The 17,164-nt window shown below is 34.9% G+C and overlaps 4 protein-coding genes and 1 long non-coding RNA gene across 6 annotated transcripts in view; 4 read left to right on the top strand and 1 right to left on the bottom strand.

Moving 5' to 3' along the window:
• The first annotated feature begins 2,176 nt into the window (after positions 1 to 2,176).
• LOC139105716 (protein G12-like) lies at positions 2,177 to 4,569 on the top strand. Its single transcript, XM_070661975.1, has 2 exons — positions 2,177 to 2,276; positions 3,715 to 4,569. Exons 1-2 carry the CDS (start codon positions 2,274 to 2,276, stop codon positions 4,357 to 4,359), a joined length of 648 nt encoding a protein of 215 aa, XP_070518076.1. The 5' UTR covers positions 2,177 to 2,273; the 3' UTR covers positions 4,360 to 4,569.
• Positions 4,570 to 4,655: 86 nt separating this feature from the next.
• LOC139105709 (uncharacterized) lies at positions 4,656 to 6,837 on the bottom strand. Its single transcript, XM_070661964.1, has 2 exons — positions 6,248 to 6,837; positions 4,656 to 6,160 (listed from the first exon to the last, which is right to left on the bottom strand). Exons 1-2 carry the CDS (start codon positions 6,281 to 6,283, stop codon positions 4,901 to 4,903), a joined length of 1,296 nt encoding a protein of 431 aa, XP_070518065.1. The 5' UTR covers positions 6,284 to 6,837; the 3' UTR covers positions 4,656 to 4,900.
• Positions 6,838 to 8,881: 2,044 nt separating this feature from the next.
• LOC139105710 (uncharacterized) lies at positions 8,882 to 10,570 on the top strand. The gene is made up of 2 exons (XM_070661965.1): positions 8,882 to 8,939; positions 9,157 to 10,570. Exon 2 carries the CDS (start codon positions 9,157 to 9,159, stop codon positions 10,417 to 10,419), a length of 1,263 nt encoding a protein of 420 aa, XP_070518066.1. The 5' UTR covers positions 8,882 to 8,939; the 3' UTR covers positions 10,420 to 10,570.
• A 1,114-nt stretch (positions 10,571 to 11,684) lies between these two features.
• LOC139105316 (uncharacterized) lies at positions 11,685 to 15,317 on the top strand. The gene is made up of 3 exons (XM_070661329.1): positions 11,685 to 11,777; positions 13,161 to 13,325; positions 14,746 to 15,317. The coding sequence occupies exons 1-3, from the start codon at positions 11,685 to 11,687 to the stop codon at positions 14,836 to 14,838; spliced, it is 351 nt and encodes a 116-aa protein (XP_070517430.1). The 3' UTR covers positions 14,839 to 15,317.
• Positions 15,318 to 15,887: 570 nt separating this feature from the next.
• The window catches only part of LOC139105723 (uncharacterized), a 39,278-nt gene continuing 38,001 nt past the window's right edge, over positions 15,888 to 17,164 (top strand). Inside the window, exons 1-4 of one of the 2 annotated variants that reach the window (XR_011546235.1) lie at positions 15,888 to 16,158; positions 16,241 to 16,342; positions 16,454 to 16,545; positions 16,772 to 16,819. This is a non-coding gene — a long non-coding RNA (uncharacterized lncRNA). The remainder of the gene's footprint in view (positions 16,159 to 16,240; positions 16,343 to 16,453; positions 16,546 to 16,771; positions 16,820 to 17,164) is intronic. The other variant, XR_011546236.1, reaches the window with a different exon arrangement.

Genomic DNA, 17,164 nt, shown 5'->3' with positions numbered 1-17,164 from the left:
AGTCGGTCACCAATTCCTGGGGTTGCCGCCGGATAACGTGTCGTAAAACACAAATTTTTTTTTTTCCCCGTTCGCCCTAGCACCCTTGTCCCACGCCTTTATTGGCCCTCGTTCCCATTCGTTTTAGGAATCGATCAACTCGCGCCTCACTATCGAAGGAGCATTTTTGCGATGGAAAAACCGAGAGATATGAATTTGATAATGGACAAAACTTATCGGGCAATAATCGAGTTTTGATTTATCTCATTTTATATGCATGTCGGTAAAAACCGATGAAATCATCAATAATTGAAATTTGCCCTTGTTTTCTTAAATAGATTTCAGATGTCAATGATTTATAAAGATATCGCACAAATGTGGTTCACACCTGCGCGGCAATCGATGAATAATTAATGAACTTTGAGCTGCGGCTTAAAAAAATCTAATCATTAATTTTATCGCGCTTTGAAAAAATAATTATATAGCTACCTGCCGTTATATTTGTATTTATGTTAACAAAATACTACACGCATGTTACATATAATCAATTTGCTTTAAAAATAATTTTTCCATTAAAGTAAATGAATTTTTAATTAATATTTAAAAAATATTTTGTAAATGTAAAAAAAAAATTGACAACCGGACATGAGATTTATCATAATGCCGTTACTTTTCGTAGCGTTTTACAAGTCTGCCAAGATTCCAAAATGCATCTTTATACACGCGTTTTGCACTCGTTATTGCGTACAAGTAAAACTGCGATCGGAGTACTGGGATTATTCGCGAGATTCTACCCGGCGGCAAAAGCCGCCTTAATGCAATTCCGAACACATTTTCTTAGTTGGTTCTTCTTGTTTTACTGTGAAAATCCTCGAGGCCGTTATGTTCGTAACGATAGAACCGGCACAGCAGGCTGTTACTGCCACATGCCGCCATAATATCGGGCAAAAGTTTTCTGGCCAGCAGGAGAAAATAATTTGATATGACTCGTCGTTGTGCAGGTGGAAGGAAACGGAGATCCTCCAAAGTACAATTATGAAACCGATGTTACCGCTATTGCCAATTAAACATAGTGTGTTGCGATACAGAAAGCTCGAAAACGTATCTTTTCTTTAAAAAAAAAAAAAAAAAATAAAAAAATATAAAATAAAATTCACGTAACAAACGTTTTTGCGGTGCAAAAATCAACTTTCGTGAAAACCGTTGCGGTATAATATTATTAATAATTAATTGATCGTTAAAATTTCTAATTGTATAATATACTCAATATTATATTTCTTAAATTGTATTAAACTTTTTGCAAAAAATTTCCGTCATAAGATCTTAAAGAGAGCTATATCGCAAGAAAGTATAGTTCGCGCTCCATATTGAGTGGAAAAGTTAAGAGATTGCGAAGACGATTTCTCCTCCGCGCCCTTACGCCTCTCCTTCTTTATCTCTTTCTTTTTCCTTCCTCCGTCCTCGCGCAGCCTCTTTGTCCGCAGCCTTCAAAGACGCTCGTTTAAGCGTCCGATTTCCCCTTATTCCCCTTCTAGAAGTCTTCCCCGTTTCGCTGTCTCACTTATTCTTCTCACGACTTCCCATTACGACGCGCCAATGGTGAGTTCCGAGGCTTATTAAATTGTAACAATTTTAATTAGGGAAGCACTGTTGGCCCCTACACTTCCGTTTCATACCGTTCCTACAGTTTTGCTTCCTTCGTACCTTCATACCGAGCGTAGCTATCTCGCAATTAAATTGGTATTCTTTTCATTTCGAGTGCAGAAAACCCGGATACCGATCTAAACATCTTTCGGGCTCTCTTCTTTAAATTAATGCCACCTGCGGCAGCATCATCTTTTTATATTTATCGAATAGGCGCAGGCGTCCAGAGAGTCATTTACAGCACACGGTGCATGACCCGCTTTCCCTTATGACTGACGAAACTTTAGGCATACTAACGAAAATGCAACAAAAATAGCCGAGTTCTTTTTTTATTGAGCAAGTTCGAAGCCGTCTTTCAAAACAGCAACAACGTTGCGAGAAGTAAAATTTGATATATTCGTGTTTATTTAAATTTATATTCCTTTTACAAATTTAAAAAAAAAAAAAAGAAAAATAATTTTAAAGATATCTATTAATCTAAGTAAATAAAAAGAATTCTTTTATTCAGATTATCTACACAATCTTATCGTGAATCAAATAAAAACGGATTGATTTCGTGCGTATATAAACCGCCGGTTGAAACTGTGAAACACACTTCCTCGAGTCACAAGTAGAAGTATCGCAATAGTAATACTTTGAATAATACTTTGATGGTGAGTACCGATTTAATTCTTAGACAATTATTTTTTATATTCAATCAATTAAAAATAAAATTCTCATTAACGTTCATATTTATTTTATAAATAATACTATTGCTTTGCATTTTATTTTATGGCGTAAGTTTTATCTTTGCGCTTTAAATAATTGATTGAAATCACAATTTAGATTTAAAATAGATTTAATTTTAAATAATGCTATAGAATGCAGAGCGCGCGCGTTATTAGATTCGGACATTAGTTAATAATATTAATTTCTTTAGGATAATTACATTTGAGTGATCCACGGCCGACGATGTTCGACATCCTTCCTTCCATCCATCCTTCCTTCCTTCCTTCCTTCCTTCTTTCCTTCCGTGGCAGTTGTCTGAATTATCCTGACGTCGATACCGAGATATTCAGCGAAGCGACGAATGAAACGGGCTGCGATACGAAATGTGTCCCCGCGCACTTTATCTTTTTCACGTTCCTTAAAAAGTCACTTGCCCGAAGCGGGATGAGATGCACGGCCGCGACGAAGAAGGCGAGCGAGGTGCGATCTTTGTTGACATCCCGCGTAGCGGCCATCATGATTGCTGCAGTCCGCTGAACGTGGTGGCGAGTGAAACGCGTCGGTAATCATGGTTGCCCAGGTCGATGACGTCACGCGGCGAACATCAGGTCGGACGCCCCGCGCTCTCCGCCAGCGACATAACCTTAGTCTTTCCGAGGTACTTTTTCGGTGCCCGAAACGAACCTCAGACCGATGAACGGAATGATAGGAATGCAAAAAATGATTGTTCGTTCCCGGATCGACGACATCGACACGTACTCGCGTACGGGAACATTCTATCCGCGGTCAAAAATACGCGTAATTGCGGAGCGATTAGCGTAACACGTCCACGCACCCGAGCCACCGTAACTAGACTAACATGGCTGTTACAGATTTCGACCCTTGGAAGGAAAGAGACAACCGCGTAAAAAAAGTGAGACAGCAATAGGTTTGATCGTCGATCGAACGCTGTCCTTCTCGCGCGGCGTTCTTTAAAGCGCCGAGCTCAATGCTGAGTTAATCTGTTTACGTCTATTTTTTTCATATGCTCGGCGAGTTTGGGGCGTTTTCTCTCAAAACAGAAAAACGAGGCATTTTTTTTTCGTTATTCCGAGATCAACTATGACTTTCGAGCTCCCAAATCGTCGTCGTTATAAAACTCTTGTCCGAGCAAGCCCCAAAAATAATATAGCAATCCGAATATTTTTCTGTTTCGTAAAAATTTATTTCTTGAAAAATCACACGCAATAACATTGACAGCTTATGTTTACTCTCGCTTGGTACAAAACGAGCCAAGCGAGAAAACCGATCAGCGTCGCGGAAAAGCGGTAACAACTAACAGCTTTTTCACGCGTAATGCCTTTTTTTTTTTTAGAAAATTATTTAAAAAATTTAATTTTACAGATGAAGTTCACATTGGCATTGCTGGCTTTCGTGGCTACGTCCACCGCGGCTCCGTGGAAACTTCCTAATGTCGGCAGAGGCGAACTAGCGGACGAGCTTCAGGATTTCTTGGACCTCCTGCCACAGGATGAAATTGTTTCAATCACTCTCCAGTACTATACCCAGGACGCGGAATTTCAAGCTATGGTTCGATACCTCAAGTCCGATGATTTCAAGCTACTCGTAAAAGATATCGAAGATCTACCTGAAATGAAAGCTCTGATGGAATACATGTATAACGCCGGCCTTGATGTTTACGAACTGCAAGAAATGTTGAACAAGTGGCTAGGACTGGTCTCACGCAACTTCGCTGCTGATAAACAAATCACTGGTGGAATTCGTGGATATGTTGATGATATCAGAGCTGCCATTCGTCCTGTTTACAACCAGCTTAAAGCACTCTACGAAACCAAAATGAAGACCTCCAAGGTGTTCCAGGATTTCATCACGCAACTGTCGTCTCCAAATTTCCAGGAACTCGTCTACAAGGTATACGCTCATCCGAAATTCCAGCAGCTTTTGCAACACGCTGCAAACGCGGGTATTGATCTCGAAGTAGTCAGGGAATGGTTAAAGATGCTTCTTCCTATCGAATTTCCTTTCTAATCCGTCTATAATTAATATTATGTGTATAATTACATATAATTATTGCGTTAAAAAGAAATTAAATCTAACTAAAGGAATTTGCTTCTATTCCAGCGAAACCTTTTGACATTTTTATAAATTTCTTGTTTTTTTTTTAAACACTGTATATAATTTCAATAATTTTGTACTTTATTTGTGTAAAATAATAAATAAGCAGTTTCTCTTTTTAAACACGTGTTACATTTTTCTTTACTTATAACTTTTTCTATACCTTTTAAAGTAATCTATTAGATTAAAAGCAGAATATTAACGAAACGTTACCTAATTAAAATTTCTTTATTTTAATTTCATCTTTATATTACGTACAATACATATACCTGCATTCGGAAGTAAAATATTTATATACACATATAAAATAAAATAATATATTTTTTATGAAGCAATACAGTCGTTTGTGTGTAATTAAAGAAAATTATTTATCAATGCGATATTTTATTATTACGCGAATAACAAATAGAAAACAAAAAAAAATACATGTTAAAGCATACATTTATATTACATATTAATTTATGTACGGAATTTTGAATCCAAATATTTTGTAAACAAACTTCGCTATTTCTTCAAGTTCTAATCCTTGTTTATTAGTAATTAAAATAAAATTTTTATACGTCTGGCTTTCAGACAGATTCCTTAATAATTTCTTGAATTCTAGAGACTCTAACTTCTTAACAAAATCAGAGAAAACTTTTGAATTCTGCATTTTCTGGTTGTAAAGAGCGTTAATTTCGTCCAGAGGTAATAGATCATAAAGATCAGCAAGCAGTGCTTTTATTCCACTACCGACCTGCATTCCAATTTCAGATTTGAAAATGATCTCTACTTTAGGCTGCATATAATCCTTCTTGCCAATTGCTTTGTGTAATGACTCTCTGCTATCAATAACTTTCAATCCAGCGTTTTCGAAATATATCATTAACGCTTGATATTCTTCGAGAGCCTCGACGTCGTGCAAAATCGATTGGAATTCAGGTGTAAGTATGTACATAAAAGCGTTGCCTACTTCTTCATTCTCGATTACGTACTTAATCACTACCTCGCTAAATTTGTCCTCTGGAATGAGTTCCACGAAGTCCGTCAATTCTTCATTTAACGTACGCTTCTGATAAACAGAAACACCATTTGGTACAGTAATGCCGAGAACTATATACATAATATCCGCCACAATTTGCGTATTAACTCCTCTGCTTTTCAGTCCATTCACGATGATCTGGAAGGATTCAACTTGATAGAGTTTGTTTACGAGCTGCTGAAAACTGTCCGACTTGAGCTGATTAACGAAGTCAACGAAAGCCGGTGAGGTTTTCATCTTTTGCACATAGGTGCGAATAAATTTTGCGAACGGAATCACTTTCTTGATGTCCTCGAACAGTCCCGCAACACCGCCGGTTCTTTTTTTTGCCGCAAAATAAGAAGGCGGTACGAGTTCATCGATACCGAGAATTTTGTGAATTTTATTTACTACCGAGTAAATATCGATTTCTCTCTTTTGCAAATAATTCATAAGGTTGATCACTTCAGGAATGGCTTCCACGCCCATCATTAAATCTGGCAGTACAGGTGAAGATAAAAGATAATTAAAAATACTTCGTACTTCAGAGTCTCCTGTTATGTAGTCCGTCAAAATTTCATTAATTTCTTCACTAGGAATTAAGGTCAAAAAATCTCGAACGTCTTCACGAAGAGTACTGCTGTCCAAAATTGGCTGAGCTTGTCCTAGCCAGCTAACGGCCAAGACGGCAGCTAATATTAACGTAAACTTCATCTGTGAACGTAATATAATCACGTGTAAGAAATTATTAATTTTGATATGTAAGTTTTATTATAAAAAGTAAGTACTGCTTTTACTTACCGTGACAGCTGTGGATGAACGCAATAATATTCGCATAAGATATCGTAGATTTATATATAAGCATCAAAGCTATCTGTAATCTTGTTAGACAAAGCAGTTACTATGCCGATAAGATAATTTTAATGTCGGAAAAAAGTGATAAATCAATGAACATAACGATCATAATAAAATATCATATTGTTTACTTTGCTATTCACTATTTTCTATTAGAAAATTTTTTATTGTGTCAGAACAATACCATTAATATCATTAACATATACTAAATTAACAGTATTTTTTAATTAAATAAGTCTCGTATAATAAAGGAAACATAATGTTTTAATTTAATATTATTAATTTCAAACTATTAATTTCAATAAACATACTGTTGTTTAATAAAAAATATTTTTTGCAATATAAAATTTTATCAGTATTATTAACACTTCAGATAACATTAAGAATTATAACATTAGAAAATTGTATCATGTATTTAATCTTTTTATCACACGTTGAACTAACATTATGTTATCGATAACATTTTTATGTTTTACCCTTGTTATTCGCAATAATTCCGATATTACTATAAATATACTTTTTAGATATAAATTGTTTTTATGTGATTTTTTGTGAATAAGTATTATCTAATAATAGAAAATAAAAAAATTATTATCAGTGACAAACTATTTTAAGGAAACACAAGCAGAATTAATTACAATATAAGAAAATATTTATGTAACACTTTTAATACCTTAAATTCTAATCCCAAATCTAATAAGACGAGAAATACGAAAGAAAATCTAACAGAAGTATATATATTTTATTGGTCTAGCAATAGAAATTTATAAACGTATAAACTTTTCTAAAATCAAAGTTTTGTAATAGAATTTAGAAAGATTAATCTAGTGGAGGATAATAAATTTCTTTCAACTGTTAACTTAATGTCTGTAGTATTATTTGTGCGTTTATTTAGTCTAATTCTAAATTTTTGCGTGGTTAAATTGGGAATCTAAAAAATAACGTGAAATAATAACTACAGATTGTGATATTTTAAAATAGAATGGATTAAAATTCAAATATAAACGTGTGATGTGCGGAATATTGTACTTTTTAATTTTTATCAACGTATTTTTTCACTTAAAAAACTTCTCTTTGAAACAAGGTTCACAAAATTCACTAATTCTTTCTTTAACATATACCGAAGAAAACTCTTGTCGAAATCGGAAACGATCGAGCTTGCCTCAGGCTAATATCTGTTTGACGTATGTCTTAATTTTTTTTTTTTTTTTTTTTTTTTTGGCAAGACGTTATTCTTATTTACTATGCAGCTGCACGCAAGCGTAATAATGATTAAGTAATTAATTCCGTAAATTTATACCAAAAATTATCTATAAGTGGACAAATCTGTTAATAGGGAATTGATAAGATAATTGCGGTTCCAGTTAATGTAGATTACGTGATGAGTTAATGAAAACAACAAGTATTATGAAACATTATTTCCAATTACTGCTTGCAATTTTTTATTTAAAAAAAAACAAAACATTTTATTAGATTTTATTTATAAAAAATTTTTAATAACGTATTTCACATTTATTATAATAAGATTGACATATACAACTTTTTAGTATAACACACAAATTTACTACTTGCTTTTGTATTATGCATTTTTACTGATATTATAAAATTATAAATGCAGTAAACATATTTTTGTTATTTAATAAAATGAGGTCAATACTCGTTCAGTATTTTTTCATTTTATCACTTGGATAATTAATGTTTTCTACATACCTGATGTTTCATATGTATGATATTTAATATTTTTTGCAACATGGAAATTCATATCCTTTATTAACAAAAAGAATCGAAGCATTATAAAAGCACATTGTGTTTTCAACCTTTTTTATTGCACAAACTAATATTATTAATAATAAATAAGTCGATATTCTGCTCTCGTTACTTTTAATAATTACCATGTTACTATAAGTTTATAAATAAATGTATTTCAAAAATTAAATCGATTATTACACGTTTTTATAGATAACTTTTAATTTATAATAAAAATTAAAAAATTGTCATTACTGATAAATTGTTTTAAGTACAATTTTATCAAATTTAATGCTGACAGCATGATTATTATCAATAATCTAGAAAGAGAAAGACTTAATTTAATTACGAAACATATCTAAGTAAATTTTATGATATTAATTATAACAAGTAACAAATTAATTTCTTTTCCACAAGCAACGTCTAATTCGTGATTTAAAAATACACATTAACAAATAAAACAATTATTATTTTAAATGTAATAAAATATTGCAAAAATGGAAAAGATAACACTTGCTAAAAATAATTATATTATCAAAGATTAATTGATAATAAAAAATAAATGCAAATTGTAAAATAAAAAAATATTAAAACTGTACGTATTTAAAATATTCTTTGCAAATAAAAATCAATTATACTATATAAAGAGAAAGAGAGAAAGTAAAAAAAAAAAGAGAGCAGTAAAGTCACTTCTTAGTTTGATATGTTTTTACATCTAAAAGCTTATCAAATCATTCCTAGATTTTCGTGTAAATCAATATCTGAATCTGATGTAGATTTCTTATCTAGTTCTTTGTAATCTATTTGTTTAACTTGATACTTAGCAGTATATAAGCTCGTTAATTATCCACAATTATATCACTTTTCATTCACAGCTGACAACGCTGCAACAGTAAGTTCTCTTTACATATTTTATATGCACATTAAAAATTGCAATAATTAAATTTATATAAATAACCATATTATTTTATTTGTATAACTTAGCACAAATTTAATCATAAAGAAATTAAATAATGTTTTTATTATTTTTTATTTAAATTTTGATTTCTTTGTTTAAATGTGTGATAATATTATGCGATGTTAAATAATCTTATTAAATTAATTTACAGATGAAGTTCACATTAGTGGTAGTTGCGATTTTGGCTGTTATGGGTCTGGGACAAGCCCATCAGTTCCCAGATTTCGGCAGAGGTCCTCTTCATGAGGATTTACAAGATATTCTAGATTTAGTTCCTGTACAAGACTGTTATGAAATCTTTGTGAGCTATGTGCTATTTGACAAGGAGGTGCAAGAATTCATTGTAGAACTGGATAAATCGAAAGTAATCAGAGACTTAATGGTAAATTTTCAAAGCATTCCCGAAGTGAACAATTTCATGGATTATCTACGCAAAGAAGGTCTCAATGTCTTCAATGTCATAAAGACACTCAACAAGTCAGTCAAGGAACTCGTACCAGTAAACTCGTACAATCTGATTCTCAACTCTGCACAGAGAAGGACCGGTGGGCTTCGTGGATTGTTCAAAGACATCAGAGAATACGTCGATTATGACGCCTTCCTCAGCCTGTACGTGGACAAGTTGAAAACTTCAACAGCCTTCGCCAATTTCGTCAATGAACTTAAATCCGATAACACTCAACAGATCATTAACAAAGCTGTCGAAATTAGACCCTTACAGTATCTCGTAAGTAGTCTTAAAAACAAATCAGTAAATGTAAAACATGTGGCAGATGTCTTATATCTTCTATTCGAACTCAACGTACCGAGCCCTTCTCCAAAGAATTTAGTGCAAGAACTATACGAATTCGTCGAGCTTCTTCCAGCGAAAGACTTTGTCGGCACAATAGTTAAGTATCTAAATGAAGATGAACAAGTACGTGCAGCTATTAGTTACATGTTCGAAGAAGAATTCCATGATTTATTACGCGCTTACGAAGCTACCGAGGAATTCCAAGCACTAGTGGCATATTTAGAAGAAGCTGGACTACCTATTACTGCAGCTATCCAGGAATGGCATCGCGCTATCGGTATGGAAAAATATGTACCATCCAAACTAGACAGCTATTTACAACATTCTCAAATTAATGTGCAAAAGATCGGCGATGGAATGAAGGGAATGATTAAAGATCTTTATAACTTATTACCATTGAACAAAATTGACGCTCTTTACGAAGAAAAGTTAAAATATTCCAAAGTTTTTGCTGAATTCATCGGTAAGATTGTATCTGCAGAGATGCTAAATATCCTCAAAAATATAGGCGCTACTGAAGCCTATCAAGAATTCATTACGAAGTCGGCAGCAAAAGGATTAGATTTCGTAAGTCTTGGAAATCTTAACATCAGAATAATTGGTCTCAAACCTAGATTCTAAATTAAACACATGTATATAATATTTAAAACATTTTTGTGATGTACTTTTATTGAAACAAATTGTGCGTCAATGTAACAACGTAACATAAAAAATTGCCAATTTAACAACTATTTCTTTATGTGAAATAAATTCATTGTTTTCAAATTGACAACACTTAATTTTTTTTTTTGTCTTTCTCCTACATGTTTTACCCTTGCTTTAATTGTTTTTTTGTTTCTGCGTAATCAAATCTAATTAATACGTAACCAAGTTAATGTCACGTAGTTTTTATGTAATTGATACGATATAATCGCGTTAAAGATAAAAAGATGTAATGTATTTTTCTAAAGATAGAAAAGAATATGTATAAGCAACATTATCAAACACGATCCCGGTTATCTTTACAAGTAAGTATCTGTTTAATTTTAAAAAATTTGTCGAGAAAAATTAATTAAACTATCTTCTCCTACCTTCAATCTTTATTATACAATTTTTTTTTTCTTTTTGCTACAGAACGTTGATAGCAATTGTAAATATTTCCATTATATTTCTATTATCTTTCAGAATTAAAGCAATTTATTTTAAAGAATTCCTGTGTTTTATAACAAACGAAAAACACATTCTATTTTAATAAAATTTAAAGAAAACTGAAAATCGATTTCTTTTGTCGTTCTCTATCAATTTTATATTTATAAGAATATATGAATGTACGAGCGAAATAAATATTAAATTAGAAAGTGCAAAAACGATGATATGCAGAATTCATCGCCGTCCTCTTTCACACGTTTAGAGCCATCTAAGTGATTCGCATCATTTGCTTAATACGAACGAATAATTCATAACCAGATTTCAACGAATAAATGCGATAAGTTTTTTTTTTAAGAACAGAAGTATTAGATGTACTCTAGCGATAATGACATATTCGATAAAAATTTATTTTAATAGAAATTATGTATCCGGAGTAAAATCTGCTACAGACAATGCTTCACCAATTAAGTAATTTTATATTTACATTAACAAGTTTAATTATACGATTGTCGTTAAATTAAATATATGCTTGTTATATTATAAAAATTTAATGTGCTATTAATTTTAAAATATTTAATCTCTCGACCTTTTAATAATTGATTAAATGATCTCCTCACAGAAATAGTAAGAATGTTACACATTCTTTTGATAAGACCGTTCGGAAAAGTCGAAGGAACGACGGTAAGCATTTTAACGGGTGGCTTTTAGCGAGTACTGGATGAAGAGAAATTAATTCCTCTCAGGATGTCAGAAGCTGTATGAACGCGACGATGCCGCACCGGTGTGAGTCTCATGCTGAAGCTACAAAGCAGCAGGACGGAGAGGAGGGACAAAGGAAAGTGCTGCTCGAGGTATAGGATTCAGAAGGGCGCGAGGGCAAGCGGCCCGCGATGTCTGCAGCAAACAATTCCAATTAACTTACTGGAATTGGAATAGGACTCGTACTCGTTCGCCCAGCCGACTCTTGGCTTGTGAATGCCACGGCACCGAGGACGATGAGAACATGAGCATTCCTTCGTCCATCAGTCGCGCTTCCTCATTTTTCACGTTTATAAAATTGGCTTCTTATTTTGCAAAATTAAAAAAAAAAAAAAATTTTTAAGTGTGGCTCTTTGGAAGACTAAGACTTCGTCGCTTTAGACTTCAGCGCGAAATATCATAAGACATATTCGAAATAACTTCTCGAGGAAACGACCAAAACTCTAAAATAAGTTTTAATTTTCCGAGAAATGTTTTTACTTTTACGAACTTGAAAAGTCGATAGATCAAAGAATATTTTGATAAAATGCGTCAAAAGGAAATTTTTGAGATTTAATATGCGTGTCAAGTACGTATGTCTGCTAAAGTTATTTTCTTTGCAAGTGCCGTACAGTCAGTTGCCACTGTCCATTGAATAATACTTGTCATCATTGTCATCGGTCATAAAGCAAAGTGAACGGGACCGCATCCTTGCCCTAGACAATACTGTTCCTGAGCTGCTCAGATATTGAAGACTCCCGAAAGCCGTGTGTACCGATCCCGATGTGTGCACAGCGTCTAGCCTGTCTCTCAACATTATTAAATCCTAGCCTGCTTGTGGACCAACCACGCGGGACAATAGCGTTCTTTAAGCGTCCGTCACGTCATGGTAACGTGTCGCGAATTGATAATCGTTGGATGAAATTGTCTCGCCGCGGCAACTTTCTCATATCACATAATATACCTTGTAACGTAAGCATCTTAGTACGCATCACGTATTTTATTATTTATTATTCTCCGAAGTAGATAAAAAAAATTATTATATTAACAAAGATTTTAAATTTCAAGCTTTGATTTTACGATACACTTTTTTCTTCGTTCTTTCAATTTTTATTGCTTTACCTTTAGTAATTATGTCACATCTATCAGCTCGTTATTACTGACCTCTGTTCAGATCCTGATCTTCCATACGAGAGAACATGACCGGGGCGAATCGACAAGTTTACAGGCAACGGCAGCAGTTTACGGAGACATAATTGCCCATCGGATAATCGCGCGGGCGTCATATAATCACCGGCTCGTAAGCCTCAAACGGCTTAATCCGTGAGGCGTCGCGTCATTACCTGCGTCGTCAGTAGGAGCGTCGGCAATCGTCGGCGTCGCTGAAATCCTCATGTCAAGAAAGACATTTAAAGGTAAGTATCGTTAGACAGATCCGCCTAGCGGGTTTAAAAGTTAAGAGTGCCAAGAGCGCAATTTATCCCATCCATTTATAGCAGAAAAGAAAAGAAAGCGAGGAAAAAGAAGAACGGCAACTACACGAAGAGAGGGACAACAGAAGAAGAAGGCTCAGAACCGCGATCTCACCCCTCCCGTTTTACCTCGACTCGTTACTCGCCGGCACTACGACCACTTCATTGAATGACTCATTTTATTTTCCGGCATGAAAAGTATCATTTTTCTCGCTTGAAGTTCTTTTTTGCTCAGTCCGGACCTTCATATTCCGCCCGCCCTCTTTTCGTGGCCCGGCGACAAGGCCCGTTTCATCTTGCTATTCTCATTATCCACTCTCGTTAAGCAGAGCACGCGAATTTTCCCTCAAAGAATAATCATACGAATGCTTAAAACGTAATCTTAAACGTAGACATTTATAAAGCTCTTTTCGCAAAATAATAGAATGTAAATAGTGTTTGCGAGATTTTTACTTCGAGATTATATAAATTAATAAAAAAAAAAAAGAGAAAAAAAAAGATATCAAAAAGAAGCGACAGCGACGCTTCTAAATCAGTTGTAATGCGCTAGGTAAATGTGCGCACAATAATTTCTGGAAGATAAAAGACGCCAATTACCGCACCATCGATCGCAGCGGCGAAGATGTCGTGATAGATATCATCCGCCTTCGTACGGCGCGAGTGTATCCAATATTGGAAATTCTATACCACACGCCCCAAGCGGATGTGGTTGTAGCCGTTCACACGTACGACCACCATCTCGATACAGATATGTTTATTACCGGGAACGACATAGACACCCTCGCTCTCCGGCTATGACTTATCGGACGCGACTTGTTGCGCGTACACGTTCAACCGCGAAACAATTGTTTCCGGTCTTTCCTAGATTACGACGTTACGTTGTGGCGATTAATAACGCGATCGATGATAAACTGCCGCTGCGAGATTTACGTCACAAGATCGCAATTAAAAGATCGTGAAGGTCCGATAACGGACAATCAATTTTATTTTTCTCTTTTTTTTTTTTTTTTTATAGAAGCTCCCTTTACTGCGCGGATGCGCATCCGAGAAATAAGACGACTGCGAGACTCGTTAAACTCACGAAAGACGCGCACTCAAACAGCAGAAAGCGCTTCTTCAAAGTCTTAAAAAAGTACTGTTACTCCCTTTCCTTCATAAAGTCGACGATTATACGATCTGATGAGAACAAAGCTTAAAGTTTTTAGATGCTTACTAAGAATATACGTCTGCCTTTTATGAAGTTCGAATTACGCGTTTAAATCGCATTTTATTTTAATAGTTAACACGCCTGTTTGCTAATTACTAATAGCGAACGACAGTTATTGATTCAATGCTTCGGGAATTCCTTAAATAACATACCAGAATATTAACGTTAAAAATTTTAGAAATAAAGTCAAAATAATTACAATTTCTTTTTTTTTACATATAAATTATATTATACGTTTGGTGAGTAAAACAAATATTTTCATTACATTTAAATTATTATATTGAACAAAAGAAAGGAATCATATAGAAGAAATAAATTTTCAGTTTTCATTAAATGTCATAAAGTTATCTGATGAAAAAATCAGTACGTAATTTTCGGAAGTGATCAGCTGATTTCTTTAAGCAACTACATGTGAGGAAGGAAGCTGTTGTGAAAACAGACTCAACCTACCAACGCGTGTGTCGACTGACGAGTACGGAGGAAGGCAGGAAATAGAAGGAGCAGAAATGTCGAAAGAAAAAAGGACAGGGTGAGATACAGAGTAAACGTCGCAGAGCGTACAAGTGCCGTTAGAATGCGAGAAGTACGTTCGCAATCAGCAGAGCTGCTGTCTACGCTGGTCCGGTCAAATTCGCAAGCGTATCACGTTGTTATATAACGAGATTACATCATTAACCAGCGAGATGCAAGCAACGATTGTTGTATAGATAACGATATAAAGTTCAACTACATTTTTACTGATTAATAAACGTTGCATGCGCAAAGTAAAATATGTAATGCTCAATAAATAAAATTATCAATATAAAGGGAGCAAGAAGGATGCACTGTATTACATATACGCTAAAACGTAACAAACAACGTAGCAGAAAGTAAGAGAATGTTTGTTTACCTTAATATTAATGTTTGGGCCAAGACGGTCTTCGCGACATAACCTTCTCTCACTCACTGTGTTTCACGTACGACTACCAGCGATTGTATACCGGCAACGAGACGCGACGTCGTCAGCGCTCGGCGACAGTTGCGGAGTTAAAATAACCTTAGTGCACCGACCAATCACAGCGCTTCCTCGATCGCCTGATCCCACGCCAGCAAGGGGCCTTTGTGCTCAGTCCACTGTGGTCTCTTGAAGGAGACACGCAAGCCGCGCGGAGAGCCATCGGTTTTCGGGAGAATGTCGAGGCGTGTATCCTCTCACGACTTATCATCGTGCACCTATGCCTCGCCTCGTGCTGGGGATCCCGTGAACCGCTGTGTCCTGCACCGGACACCGCTGTCGTTCATCCACATACGTACGACCGGGCAGATAAAGATGAATCGTCGTTAACAGTTGATGGCCATCTTTTCTTTCACGATTAACAACGACGGTAAGGACGGATTTTTTATTCTTAAATCTTTAATTGTCTACCTTTTGTATTATGTTAATCGAATATATCGCGAATATCGCGACGTATCCGTCGGCTACAGATTCGCGTTACTATAATTTAACATTTGATTAATATTTTATATTTCAGTCGGCGTATAATTTCTTTTATAATGCTCAATATGTTGTTGCAGGAGACACAAAGTCCTTGAACGCTGGAGTATCTCCAAGCGCGAGGTGCTCACGGCGAGCAACGCATGCGTGGTGACTCGCCGTGAGCACCTGTGCTACCTGCGCGGCGCCGACTCTCTCTCTCATTCCCCCCCGGATCGCTGACTGAGTAACACCTCGCGCGAGCGCTGCGCTCACGATAGTCGCTGCGTACATTATCAGTGGCTGACTGCGTGCATATTACAGCTAACATTGACAGCGGATCTGCACATGCTGAACGCATGGTAGGTACGAAGCAATTTACACACTTATAATTATATATTAATACTTGATTTATAATTAATCAAGAAAATCGTTTTGTTTTAGATCAAGGATCTCGAAAAGAAACCGGTATTCTGTCGCCGATGTTCAGTAAACGAGCCGCAGCTGATTCGTCGGGCTGTTTGGAAAGTTTCGACAAGTGATCGCGTAAGATTTTGTTATTCGAACCTTTTAAACGATAGTGACGCATTGTATCGGGCGAACGACAATGTTCAGTAGTTATTTCTCGCGATTTTAAAATTACGATCGTGGTTTTAGTGAGTGACTCGTACGTGGAAAAAGGACCAGCCTTAACTGAGAGGAGGTGCAGGCCCGGGATGGGTATCCTGCTTCGGCAGAGCAACGTTTGGGTAAGAGTCATTTTTATTTTCTTAAAATAAATCTAGTTTTTCCATATCCATTGATAACGCTTTGTTTTAATAACGATTAAATATAACAAAGAATTTAATAATTCACAAAATAAAAAAATTCACATTTTAAATAGAAAATTTAATTTATTCGAAATTTAAATAAATTATTTTATATTTAGTGACAATTTTCTGAGCGTGTCTACAATTAATTTTTTGTCTGTTACAGTATCATCATAGCAGCATTGCTGTATCTCTGCCGCTGCGCATCAAACTGGTGAGTCAAGAATATTTTTTTAATGCATGATGCGAGACCCCGGGTCTCTTCAAGATGCGTTCTAATCTCGACGTTTCAGAATAACGTTGCAGGGAATTGTACAAATTGTACAATTAAATAAAAAAATGTAATACTTATTTAATAAACATATAAAATTAATTTTATAAAACCAATTTAACATATACACAAAAATTAATATATAATTAATATGTAAAGATTATTTAGTCAGTTCTTAGAAATCTGTCACGTTCGAGTGGTCGTAAATAAGGTTAATGGTCTTTCGAACTGGCCATTTAAAGAATTAATCTTTTTTGGTAGTATAAACAGGTCGTAAAACGGAGCTCG

The sequence above is a fragment of the Cardiocondyla obscurior genome, linkage group LG09 (genome assembly GCF_019399895.1).
Source record: "Cardiocondyla obscurior isolate alpha-2009 linkage group LG09, Cobs3.1, whole genome shotgun sequence".
NCBI classification, from domain to species: Eukaryota; Metazoa; Arthropoda; class Insecta; order Hymenoptera; family Formicidae; genus Cardiocondyla; species Cardiocondyla obscurior.
This window is presented reverse-complemented; position numbering and strand designations above follow the sequence as displayed.

Excerpts from the sequence above, each read along its gene's own strand:
- LOC139105710 (XM_070661965.1), top strand. The coding sequence starts at position 9,157 with ATGAAGTTCACATTAGTGGTAGTTGCGATTTTGGCTGTTATGGGTCTG.
- LOC139105709 (XM_070661964.1), bottom strand. The coding sequence starts at position 6,283 with ATGCGAATATTATTGCGTTCATCCACAGCTGTCACG. Across the intron at positions 6,161-6,247 it reads GTTCATCCACAGCTGTCACG|ATGAAGTTTACGTTAATATT; the intron begins GTAAGTAAAAGC and ends TTACGTTCACAG.
- LOC139105316 (XM_070661329.1), top strand. The coding sequence starts at position 11,685 with ATGAACGCGACGATGCCGCACCGGTGTGAGTCTCATGCTGAAGCTACA. Across the intron at positions 11,778-13,160 it reads AAAGGAAAGTGCTGCTCGAG|CAGAAAAGAAAAGAAAGCGA; the intron begins GTATAGGATTCA and ends ATCCATTTATAG. Across the intron at positions 13,326-14,745 it reads ATGACTCATTTTATTTTCCG|CAACTACATGTGAGGAAGGA; the intron begins GCATGAAAAGTA and ends GATTTCTTTAAG.